Raw genomic sequence first — 11190 nt, forward strand, 5'->3', positions numbered from 1 at the left:
CTTTCAGCAGGTAGTCGATCGGCATTGTGGGTAAGGTAGTGAAAATATACCAAATTCAGCTCGGGCTTTCATGACAACATAATCTTGGACGTTATTTAAGATTGCATGTTAATTATAAAGATTAGAATTAAGTTAAAAGTTAAAATTAGGGTTTACATTAAATGATATGGTTTAAAGAGTGTAATTAATAAAATAAGTCAAAATGAGTATATTTCAATATTTAGTGAGCTCACGAATTCCCAAATGCTGGCAGAGTAGGTAATTACCTCCCTATAAAAAAAAAAAACCTAATTGTTCATGCATGGATCCATAGCTATTACGTAACGAATAGGCCCCGCCCCCAAGGACGATTTGAGACTTCCTTCGCGTCGGGGACGCGCATTTGATTTGATTAAAGACAGCTCAGGGACTGAGACACGCTGTCAGTGTAGTATTTCGGACACGAGAACTGTGTCGGTACATGTTTTTTTTAATGTAGTGACAGAAAAAGCGGAGAATAAGCGTCTGAAAAAGATCAAATGGATACGGAATCTCCAGAACGCGAGTACGTGATGACGCAATGCAGCGTGCGCGCGACCGGTAGAGAGAGCGCGCCAAACGTGGACGTGCGCGACGTCTTCGCATCGTTTTCCTTCAGCTAAGTGTTTCAAATTAGCGATGGTTTCAGAGGCGGTGGCTATTCGCAAATTCGTCTCACGAGAGCTGCAGAGGTGCTCAGACCTCAGGTAAGCAGATTTATTTGTAAAAACTTCCTGTCAATGTTTTCATGACGTAGGCAGTGTTGTGGGAACCTCGCGAGCGCAGCAGCTCGATTTGAACTTGTATGGTGGATGTTTCATGCTAACATCAACGCATCTTGCTTAGTGTCATGTAGCAATGGATCAATGCTTGAACGGTTTGTTTATAATCCTGAACTGTGATCTGTTTGTGTAGTACTTTGACACTTGGCATACTACGAAAGAAGTATCTGGAGCATGTGGGCAGGGACTCACTCACTGCAGAACACAGACTGTTACTCAAGCAAATCGTAGAAGAGGAACTTTTAAAAATGCAGGTATGGGTCAGTTCTCTTCTTGATTGGTTTCTGCCTTTCTCGGTTGTTTAGATCAGAACCTTGCACCTCTTGCATCTTTTACAGGACAACAGCAGTGATGATGAACCTTTAATAAAGCACGTGGATCCAACACAGAATCAAAATAAACGGAGACGGGAAGATGACGACGACGAAGAGGCACAAAACAAAGATGATGTGTCTAGAAAGAAGAAATCACGTTTTGCGCCAGATCCCCCAGGTGACAATATTATGCTGTTGATGTCAGCTGAGTTGTGTCTTGAGCGTCTTTCTCTTTTCCTGGTTACACCTGATAAAATGTGTCTCAAATGATCAGATCACAAGTGTTAACGGGATCATGTGTGACTAGGAGGTGCATTATGATCTGTTCACTCATACCATATGCGGAAGGGATGTTAAGGCATCCTGTGCAAACGTAGAGTGACAATTTGGTCACGTGTTAATTCTCACCCACCAGCCAGCTCTCTCTACAGTGGTGGCTTAATGGTTAATGTTCCCGGTTACTGATCGGTAGGACGGGGGTTCAAGCCTCAGCACTGTTGGACCCTTGAGCAAGGCCCTTAACCCTCTCTGCTCCAGGGACTCTGTATTATCACTGACCCCGCGCTCTGACCCAAACCTCCTAGCATGCTGGAATTTGCTAAGAAAATAATTTCACTGTGCATATGTATATGTGATCCAATAAAGACTCATCATACGACTGCTACCAACTGGCGAGGGTGAACAAACATTAACACGTGCTTTCTCTAAGACACGTGAAGCCAGCCAACCGCATGTTTTTGAATTGCTGCTCCTGCGGTATTACAAGGCAACATAACACGTGGAAGAGAGCACTGTTTGGCCTCATCTACATACGTGAGCTCACAGACACACATGATTGGCTTATATCACAGTAACTGACACAGGAGAGAGAGAGTTACAGTTACATTGACATAACGCTTTTCTAGACACTCAAAGTGCTTTAACATAGTGGGAGGGGGGTCTCCTCAACCGCTACTAGCGTGTCGAATCCACCTGGATTATGCGACAACAGCCACAGTGTGCCAGAACGCCCACCACACACCAGCTATTAGTGGAGAGGAGAGAGTGATGTAGCCAATTCAGGGGTGCTGATTATCAGGGGTCCGTGATGGATAGGGGCCAATGGGGGAATTTCACCAGGACACCAGAGTTATACCCCTAGTCCTTTTTTTTTTCTTTTTTACGAGAAGTGTTCTGGGATTTTTAATGATCACCAAGCGTCAGGACCTCGGTTTAACATCTCATATGAAAGACAGTGCTGTTTTTACAGTATAGTGTCCCCGTCGTTAGGCCCCACAGAGACCACAGGGTGAGTGCCCCCTTCTGACTCCATTAATACCACTTCCAGCAGCACCATAGTTTTCCCCAGGAGGTCTCCCATCCTATCAATGTTTTCATGACGTAGGCAGTGTTGTGGGTCCCAGGCTCAGCCCTGCTTAGCTTCAGTGGGAATCCAGGTGAGAACGGCATGGAGATATGGCTTTGGCAGAGAGTATAAAATTCCCCTTATCCAGAGAGAACTTTCAGCTTTACTTTCTCAGCTCCTGTCCACAGATGGTTGTGGGTTTTATTTTTATTTTATCCAAAGTTTGGCTGTTTTCAAAATGTTATCAGTTAAAATCCTGTAATAAAAGGTTCACTATCAGTCATGCTAAGTCCCCTTTCAATTACACGTCTTACAATTCTCAACAAAAGCTGTGCTTGCTGAGGAGGAAGTGTATTTTGCCGTTAGCAGGATGGTTGGAGAGGCAGCATGTTGTTCAAGGTTGACGGTTGTAACATTTGAACATTTTATTATGTTAGTAACATGTGTAATGTAAGTGATCTGGCCCGACGCCAACATAGGATCTCTGGTTTACACGGGTTGTTGATTATTTTTATTTTTAATTTTTTTTTAAAGCAATTTTAAAAGGAGTCTTCACTAGATGTCCTTTCAGAACCGAAACATCTGTCTGTCAGGCTTCCAGGTCGAACTGTAAAATGTTTAGGGATTTATTTTAATGCTCAGTAATGTTAAACAGACTGACAATCTATGATTCTCTTTAACACTTTCCGCTAACATCATGAATGTTGTTATTGGCTGAGTCTCGAATCAAAAGCTCTAACCTTTAACAAATTCCAAAGTATTTACTCTATCTAATCTAGAAAATCCAGAAAACTGGTGCCAAAAACAGACCTTTTGCTGGATTTTGAAGGCTGTATGAGAGGTTTTTATTTTATTTTATTCAAACACTAAATGTAAATGGAGAACTGTTTAGTGTTAGTACTTACTAACAGTCTAGAACAGTACATAATTCTGCAATTTGAGACACAATGCTGATTTATTCAGCGGGTGGTGAGAAGCAGGGAAGTTTGTCCATTTACTCCTGAGTTATACTACTGTAGTGTGTCGGTGTAGTGAAAATGACTAAAATGACATGTAAACTTTTTAATTTAAATGTAGCTTGTTATCTTCAGTAACATTTAAAAATATTAGCACACACAATCTTCTAGTATTAATTTGTAAAATAAACGAACGAAACAAAAGAGGAGATTGTGAGTTTCTATCGGGACCTCATTTAGATATCAACCGAGGGTCGTAACCCCTAGTTACTCCTGCGCTAGATGCTACTGGGACTGGAACCAGACACTAAAGGTGGTTTGTCGTAAAAAGAATGGTTATACAGGAAAGAACCTAATTCCCTCTTTTAATTATGGTGGAGGATCTGTATGTTGTTTGCCTCCAAACACAAAGGGAACCTTGTTAGGATACATGGCATCATTGACTACAGCTGGGTTGTCGTTGGATCTTTTAGGAGGACAGTGGCCCAAAACATGTCCATAGCCACACAGAAATGGTTCATTGACCACAGAATGCTTTTGGCATTCAGTCCATTCGAGACACAAAAAGGTGAGGTGAACAGATCTATATTTACTGAGCACTTGTTATCTGATCCTTTGGGGTTAATGTGGTGATCTTGTGAAAGACAAACTATCATTACATCTCAACTATGGGTCTTCAGGTGTGTATGTGTGTAACGTTACCATCACTATTCGTTTCAGATTCCCCAGATTCTGGAATAGAGAAAGTAGCAAATGAGGAACAGCTTCAAGAAGGAGATGAAGATGGAAGTGATAAGGACATGGAAGAAGCGAGTGAAGAAGAACAGAATACAACTTTTCAAGGGAAGAAGACAAAAGAACAGCATAATGTCAAAAGCAATAGGAAGGGGGAAATGAGCTCAGAAAGTGATGAAGAGGAGGTGGAGCAGGAGAAGGGGAAAAATAAGGGGAAGCTTTTAGATCGTGAGGAAGATGATCGCATCAGTTCCAGCAGTTCAGATGAAGACAAAGAAAATCAGCACGCAAAAGCCAGAGGTGGAAAGACGAGGCAAAGCACGAGCTCTGACAACGAGGAGGAGGCGAGCGATGAAGAGAGAAAAGATGAAGACAAAGAAAATCAAAAGAAAGCAATAGCTAGGGGTGGAAAGAAAAAGCAAAGTGTGAGTTCGGACAGCTTGGAGGAAGTGAGTGGTGAAGAGATGAAAAACAAGGCTGAGAAAAAGGTTGTTGGAAAAAAGGGCAAAGCAGATGCTCAGAAGAAGAGAACAAGAAAAGAGGACAACAAGGCACCAAAGTCACTGGAGAGTGAGGCGGTGAGAAAAGTGCAGAAGGAAGTCTTTGGGAGTAGCTCCGAAAGTGAAGAAGACGAGGCGACGAAAATGGAAAGGAACGGAACAAGTGAGAGCAGTGATGATGCGAGTGATAAGGAAACGAACAAGAAGGAAGATGTTGAAGTGTCCTCTGATGAAGAAGTGAAAGAAACGGGTACGCGCACTGCCTTTTTCTTCGAAGCCGTTCTTGATGTTACTGTGATGTCTTCTCACATTTATCATCTTATTCTTCCCCAGTGAAAGCAAAGGATAAAGACCGGGAACGGGCACAGGATACAGACTCTTCCTCTTCTTTGCCCTCTCTAGAAGAGGATGAAGAAGCTGGGGGGAAGAAGCCAAAACAGGAAGAAGAGACCAAAAAAAAGAGTGCCTCAAAGAAAACGAGTAGTAAAATGAGTGAGAGCAAAGCCAAAGGAGGGAAGGTGAATAATGAATCTGCCAACTTCACCACCATTTGTGTTAATTTCCTATTACCAGACTTTTGTTTTTAAAAATAGTTAAAAAAAAAAAAAAAAAAAAAAATATATATATATATATATATATATATATATATATATATATATATATATATATATATATATATATATATATATAATATGTATATATATATATATATATATAATATGTATATATATATATATATATATAATATGTATATATATATATATATATATATATATATATATATATATATATACACACACATATATATATATATATATATATATATATATATATATATATATATATATATATATAATATGTATATATATATATATATGTGTGTATATATATATATATATATATAATATGTATATATATATATATATGTGTATATATATATATATATATATATACACATATATATATATATATATATATATATGTATATATATATATACACACACATATATATATATATATATGTATATATATATATATATATATATATATATATATATATATATATATATATATAATATTTTATTTATTTAAGAATTGATGCATGAAAGAAAAGAGGCCTAGAAAAGCCCACACACTATATGTAGACTGAATTTCAAAGTTTTCGGCCGCCGAAATTTCAGCGCATCCCTACAACGAGGTGTGTGTGTGTGCAATGTGGGTGTAATGTGGCTTTATTCAAAGTGCAGATACAGTAAATTATTTTCTCTATTTATTTTATACCACAGTAATTTGTCCAGAATTACAATTCTTTAATTTATTAATGCTGTACTAGTCTACTTTTTAGGAATTAACATTACAAATCACTGAAAAATCTTAGTGTGATTGTGAATGTCAATACTGTAGGAAAATACAACATATTAGAACAAGTGTGTTAATATAAACCTTGAATATGTCAGTACTATAGGAAAGGTAACATTAGAACAAGCGTGTTAATATAACCCTATCAACTGAATTACAGCCAGCACTACTGTCTGAGTCATGCTGTTATAGAAAAGGTAATCAACACCTTGGGACCAACCAGAATTGAGAATCCAATATGGTACAAAGAATATTTTGGTGACATTTGGAAAGCTTTTCTGAACGCATTAAATCTAGATAACCATGTTTGGGGGGTATATGATTAAGTATGTATTTAATATGCTGACGTGTGGCTCGACCTACAGGATGATGAGAATAAAGCCGTGACCAGACTTAAGCGCTACATTGCCCTTTGTGGTGTACGGCGTAACTATAAGAAGCTGTTCGAGGGCTGCCACTCGGTGAAAGCCAAAGTGTCTGTGCTGAAGAAAGAACTGGAAGAGCTGGGGGTGGAAGGTCAGTCAAGCTTAACTTGTATACTAGTATATTTGTCTTTATCTGCCAAATGCCATGAAATTAAATGTAACTTAATCTGTGTGTGGAGTGTAATGTATGTATAATATCAGATGTCATTACCTATCCCCTTTAGGTAAGCCGTCCATAGAGAAGTGTAAGAAGGCTAGAATGAAGAGAGAGGAAGCTCAGGAGCTGGCAGAACTGGATGTCAGCAACATAATCACCACTCAGGGTACATCATTAACATACTCATTTTCTTGGTCCAGGCCAAAAGTTGAACATTAACACCCGTTTTAGCATGATCGACCCAGTCATTGTTTAAAGGAAACTTTTAGTCACAAATTTGAGAGTAGATCCATGTTAAAAAGCACTTAATATTAAGTAATATCGAAGAGTTTTTAGAGACATCTTGGCCGTGTATGGTTGTCATGTGACTGCCAGCGGCAACAACAGGATGAATTATACATTGAACTAAAACTTGCTGAGATCCATGCCTTATCAGTGACCCAAACCTGGTGACGTCTCTGGCCTGGCAGCTCCCAGCTAGGAAAGATATCCAGCACTGGTTGATGCTATGGGATGAAAATTTGTAGCCAAATACTGATCACTTCTATTTGAGCTTGTTCATTTACCCAGTGAATTATGGTCTTCTGCAACTAGACTATCTATAAAAGTTATGATTTCTGGAGTTTTTTACAGTATGGATGTCAAATTCACTACCAAAAAAAACAAGGAAACAGAGTGTTTCTTCCTTTATACAGATTTCTGTCCTCATCTTTTGCCAACTGTCTTGCTAAGTTCATCTCTTTGTATTTCAGGTCGTCCTAAACGGCGAGCTGCAGCACCATGGGCAAAACCTCAGAGCAGCTCACCTCTATCATCCTTCAAACATTTGGTGAGCTCTGATTCAGACAGTGAGGAGGGCAACGCGGATAGGGGGCGCAAGAGAGCAACAGACTGGAGCAACCTGCGGGGGATCATCAGCGATGAGACAGACAGCAACTAGTCAGCTTTCTCACTATAGACTGTAGACAAAATGTTCATAATGTATTCTGTTCACGCTCTTTAGTCTGTTCTTTTTTTGTTACTGTGTTGTGCTTCAATACTTTTATATATTAATGTTCCTTTATGCAATTTGAAATAATAAAGAATAGTCATTTGTACTTTTCCTCTCTTTGTACTGATTTTGGTATTACATTAATACATACTCTGATTTAAAAAAAAAAAAAAAAATTTTAAAGAATAAAAGTGAAAATTTTAAAGAAAAATACAGTCACGGGTTACACTGATACAAGTGTGATGTGAAAGCTGTGGTGGCGTTGTCACATCCTGTCTGATATTTTTGGGATTTTTCACCTGAATTTTTAGGTATGGCACAGTATGGGGCTGATTATGTCTTTTATCTCTATCTTCTGTAAATAAATATGTAGATATTCTGTCTGGTTGAGATTGCAAGTTATATGTAACATGCCAAAGCTCATTTAGCATAAGAAACATTAATGGAGAATAACTGATTGCATCAAGATTTATTATTGTTTTATTGACCTTGTTACAAAACTTTATGCTGGGTGAATGAGGACGTGATGGTGCTTTGTTCTTCCAGTTTTTCCTTGTCCCTAGTTTTATCTTTTCTCATCTGATATGATTGGATTGCTGTCATTGAGTAAGCCAAGTAAATATTTCCTAGTAAAATCTTGAATTAGTTTGCAGATAACATATTAAACAGCTTATTTAACTTGTGCACATGATTCATATGTTCCATATAAAATACTTATCTTGGAGTGCACAGTACAGCAATTATTAAAAGTTGGTTTCAAGTTCACTTGTTATCCCAGATGTTAGCAGGCGAATATGTTAAATATTGTGTCGCTTTGAATTGGAGTGGAGTAGAATTAGCTAAAATGACTAAAAACATGGAGATGCAGTATAAATCTTTGGAAAACTTTCTGGATTTGTTTCATTTTCTTCTCATCACTAGAAAATAGAGAGGGAGAGGAGGAAGGGGATGATGGAGAAAGAAATGAACAGACAGAAGAGGTTTGGGGAGCCACGATGACCATTTGAGACTGCAACAAATCCAGGTCGTTTGGTTGTGATCCAGCTGTTAATCCAGTCTTCGTACTTTGACACTCGAGTGTACACACCGGGGTAATTAGCCAAAGCGCAACCATAGCCAAAGCTCACAATCCCAGCCTGAACCCAGGTTGTGTTTTGCTTGAACACCATTGGACCTCCAGAATCACCCTGCATGGACAACAAGCTGTTAGCTACATTTCTGCTTTTCTACACGTAACACTGTACTGTGACCAGACATAATATGATGGGGTTGGTTTCTTGCCTGGCATGAGTCCTTTCCCCCTTCAGTGAGGCCGGCACACATCATATTGTTTGTGATGAAATAAGTTTTTGCACAGTCTTTGTTACTGACAATCGGCACCTGCACCTCCTGCAGGGTTTCAGGGGACGGCAGACTCACTGTTGAGATCCATGATGAGCTTTTACCAAAATAGTTTGACATTTTATACATTAAAAATAAAGTAATTAAACATGCAGTTCGCCGATTTTAGAGCACTTACCGTCAGAGTTAATGTTACCCCATCCTGTGACCCAGACATTAGTTTTAGGGGGAAAATCACTGTTGGTTGCTGCCAGGCACACCGGCACGACATAGTTGTTAAAGGTCACTGCAGCATTGAGCTGGAGTAGTGCAATGTCATTGTCATTAGTTGCATAGTCATAGCCTGAGTGACTGATCAGTCTAATAATTGTTCTTTGCTGTTGATTAGGGTTAGACCCCTGAAGGTTTGTGATCCCTAGATTGACCGTCATAAGTGAAGGGGGAAGGCTGAAAATCAAAGTAGAGATTGAGTCAGACTGAATCTCACTGATAACTTAATGTCCTGCGACTGTCTATCATATAATGTCCCATGCCGTATCTTGTTAACATTTATACTTACAGTAAAATAAACCGTCACACAAAATTTTACAATCAGTAAATGACAGGACAATTTAGATAAAATGTTACACGTGTTTAAAATGCGAGCAACCAAATGATTATTTTATGGATTTTTAAAAAACTTTTATTTATTTATTTATTTTTTAAAGAGTTTTACTCTCCACACCTTTGGAAACAGTGAGCAGCCGATAAGACCCAGATCTCATTGATAAGGCTGCCACCACAGAAATGTATGCCTCTTAGCTGAATGCTGACCTGCCAAGGCCAAGCACCGGGAGCAGCAGCTCCACCACCCACAATCTTATTGTTCAACGGAGCCTGACCACACACTGGTAGAAAACAAAAAGAATAAACAAACAAACAAATATTCCGCTTTAAATGCCTACCATTATGTCTATTGTGTCTGATAATTAACTCCATAAATACATAGAAATACATCTTTGAATACATAAGTTATAGTAACAAGTACATTTCCCTTTTTTGTCCAATGTAAGGTTGGAAATTTTTCAATAAGACATGAAAATATACATATTAATTCTAAATACTAGCTTAATAATTTAACTAGCTAAATACAATTATGGAAGATCTGTTGCTTTGTTGTGCTATTTCAAATAAAATCGAAATCCACTTCGCTTGCCAAACAATAATGGCATCATTACTTTGCCTGACCCAAGCATGTTTGTGTTATGTTAATCCAAAACTTACCATTTAGCTGGGAATATGAGCCTAATGGGGAAGGAAGAGAGAGCACAGTCACACCCAGTGCTTTGTACAATAGTACAAGAGAGTTTATCTTTCTAATGACAGTTAGATGCAAAAGTTTGCATATCCTTAGGACAAAATAGAGTGGAAATTCATTTCAACATGACATTCAGTGTGTTAGGTTTGTGTATGGTGACTTTTATTACAAGTGTCAAAAAAAGGAAAATAGGCCATTTAACACATTCTTCTTTAAAAAAAAGTTTTTTTAATTATACAAGCTTGTATCTTTTGATGAAAAGTATATCAATTATTCATATCTGATAGCTGATAAATTCTCTTTAATAATTCAGATTGCGTAATACCACAACTTATAAAGTCTTAAATGAAATATAAACCAATTTGTCATTTAAACCATCGTGACCCTGACCAGGATATATGAAATAAACCAATGAAAATTTGTCTCAGACCAAGTTAACACTTTGAGGATTTCAGAAATGCAGAATGTGTTGGGAAGAAATGATAAAATGGTCGTAGTAAATCTGAATTCATCCTACTTAATAACTTCTCAACAAGGGTGTTACTGGTTCAGCCAATATCTTAGCTCCATGATGTGCACTATAAGTAAAGAAATGCCTTCTTCCATTACATAGTGACTACAAAGTACTACAAATATTGAGGTTTCAATTAAGCTGATCCTTTGTTGTATTAAATATAATTATGAGAAAGTATAATTGAATGTATGATCGATCGAATGATAACTTTATCAGAGTTTTATTTGCACCTACCTGGAGCATTTAGGAGTAGAGCACATACAACACACACAACTTTCCACAAATAAATCTCCATGATCTTGTGTCTCCTCTGACAGCAGGTAGTCTTCCCTCTCTTGATGTCCTGGGTCTACAAATTTCTTCTCGCATTCCTAGCATATGTAATCTGTTATCTCCCCTGCCTGAGTCACCTACTTACACGCCCTCATGAGAGGTTTGCCACATTGACATAGAACT

General features: G+C 38.1%; 2 protein-coding genes across 2 annotated transcripts; one reads left to right on the forward strand and one right to left on the reverse strand.

The window, feature by feature from the left end:
• Nucleotides 1–388: 388 nt before the first annotated feature.
• On the forward strand, nt 389–7688 carry hirip3 (HIRA interacting protein 3). The gene is made up of 8 exons (XM_017489902.3): nt 389–725; nt 934–1054; nt 1139–1292; nt 4136–4900; nt 4984–5168; nt 6375–6525; nt 6659–6757; nt 7344–7688. The coding sequence occupies exons 1-8, from the start codon at nt 658–660 to the stop codon at nt 7529–7531; spliced, it is 1731 nt and encodes a 576-aa protein (XP_017345391.1). The 5' UTR covers nt 389–657; the 3' UTR covers nt 7532–7688.
• Nucleotides 7689–8046: 358 nt separating this feature from the next.
• Nucleotides 8047–11138, reverse strand: LOC108277303 (prostasin). Its single transcript, XM_017489922.3, has 6 exons — nt 10969–11138; nt 10187–10207; nt 9648–9810; nt 9102–9370; nt 8864–9000; nt 8047–8769 (listed from the first exon to the last, which is right to left on the reverse strand). The coding sequence occupies exons 1-6, from the start codon at nt 11027–11029 to the stop codon at nt 8500–8502; spliced, it is 921 nt and encodes a 306-aa protein (XP_017345411.1). The 5' UTR covers nt 11030–11138; the 3' UTR covers nt 8047–8499.
• Between the last annotated feature and the right edge of the window lie 52 nt (nt 11139–11190).

Source organism: Ictalurus punctatus, chromosome 2 (genome assembly GCF_001660625.3).
Source record: "Ictalurus punctatus breed USDA103 chromosome 2, Coco_2.0, whole genome shotgun sequence".
Lineage (NCBI taxonomy): Eukaryota > Metazoa > Chordata > Actinopteri > Siluriformes > Ictaluridae > Ictalurus > Ictalurus punctatus.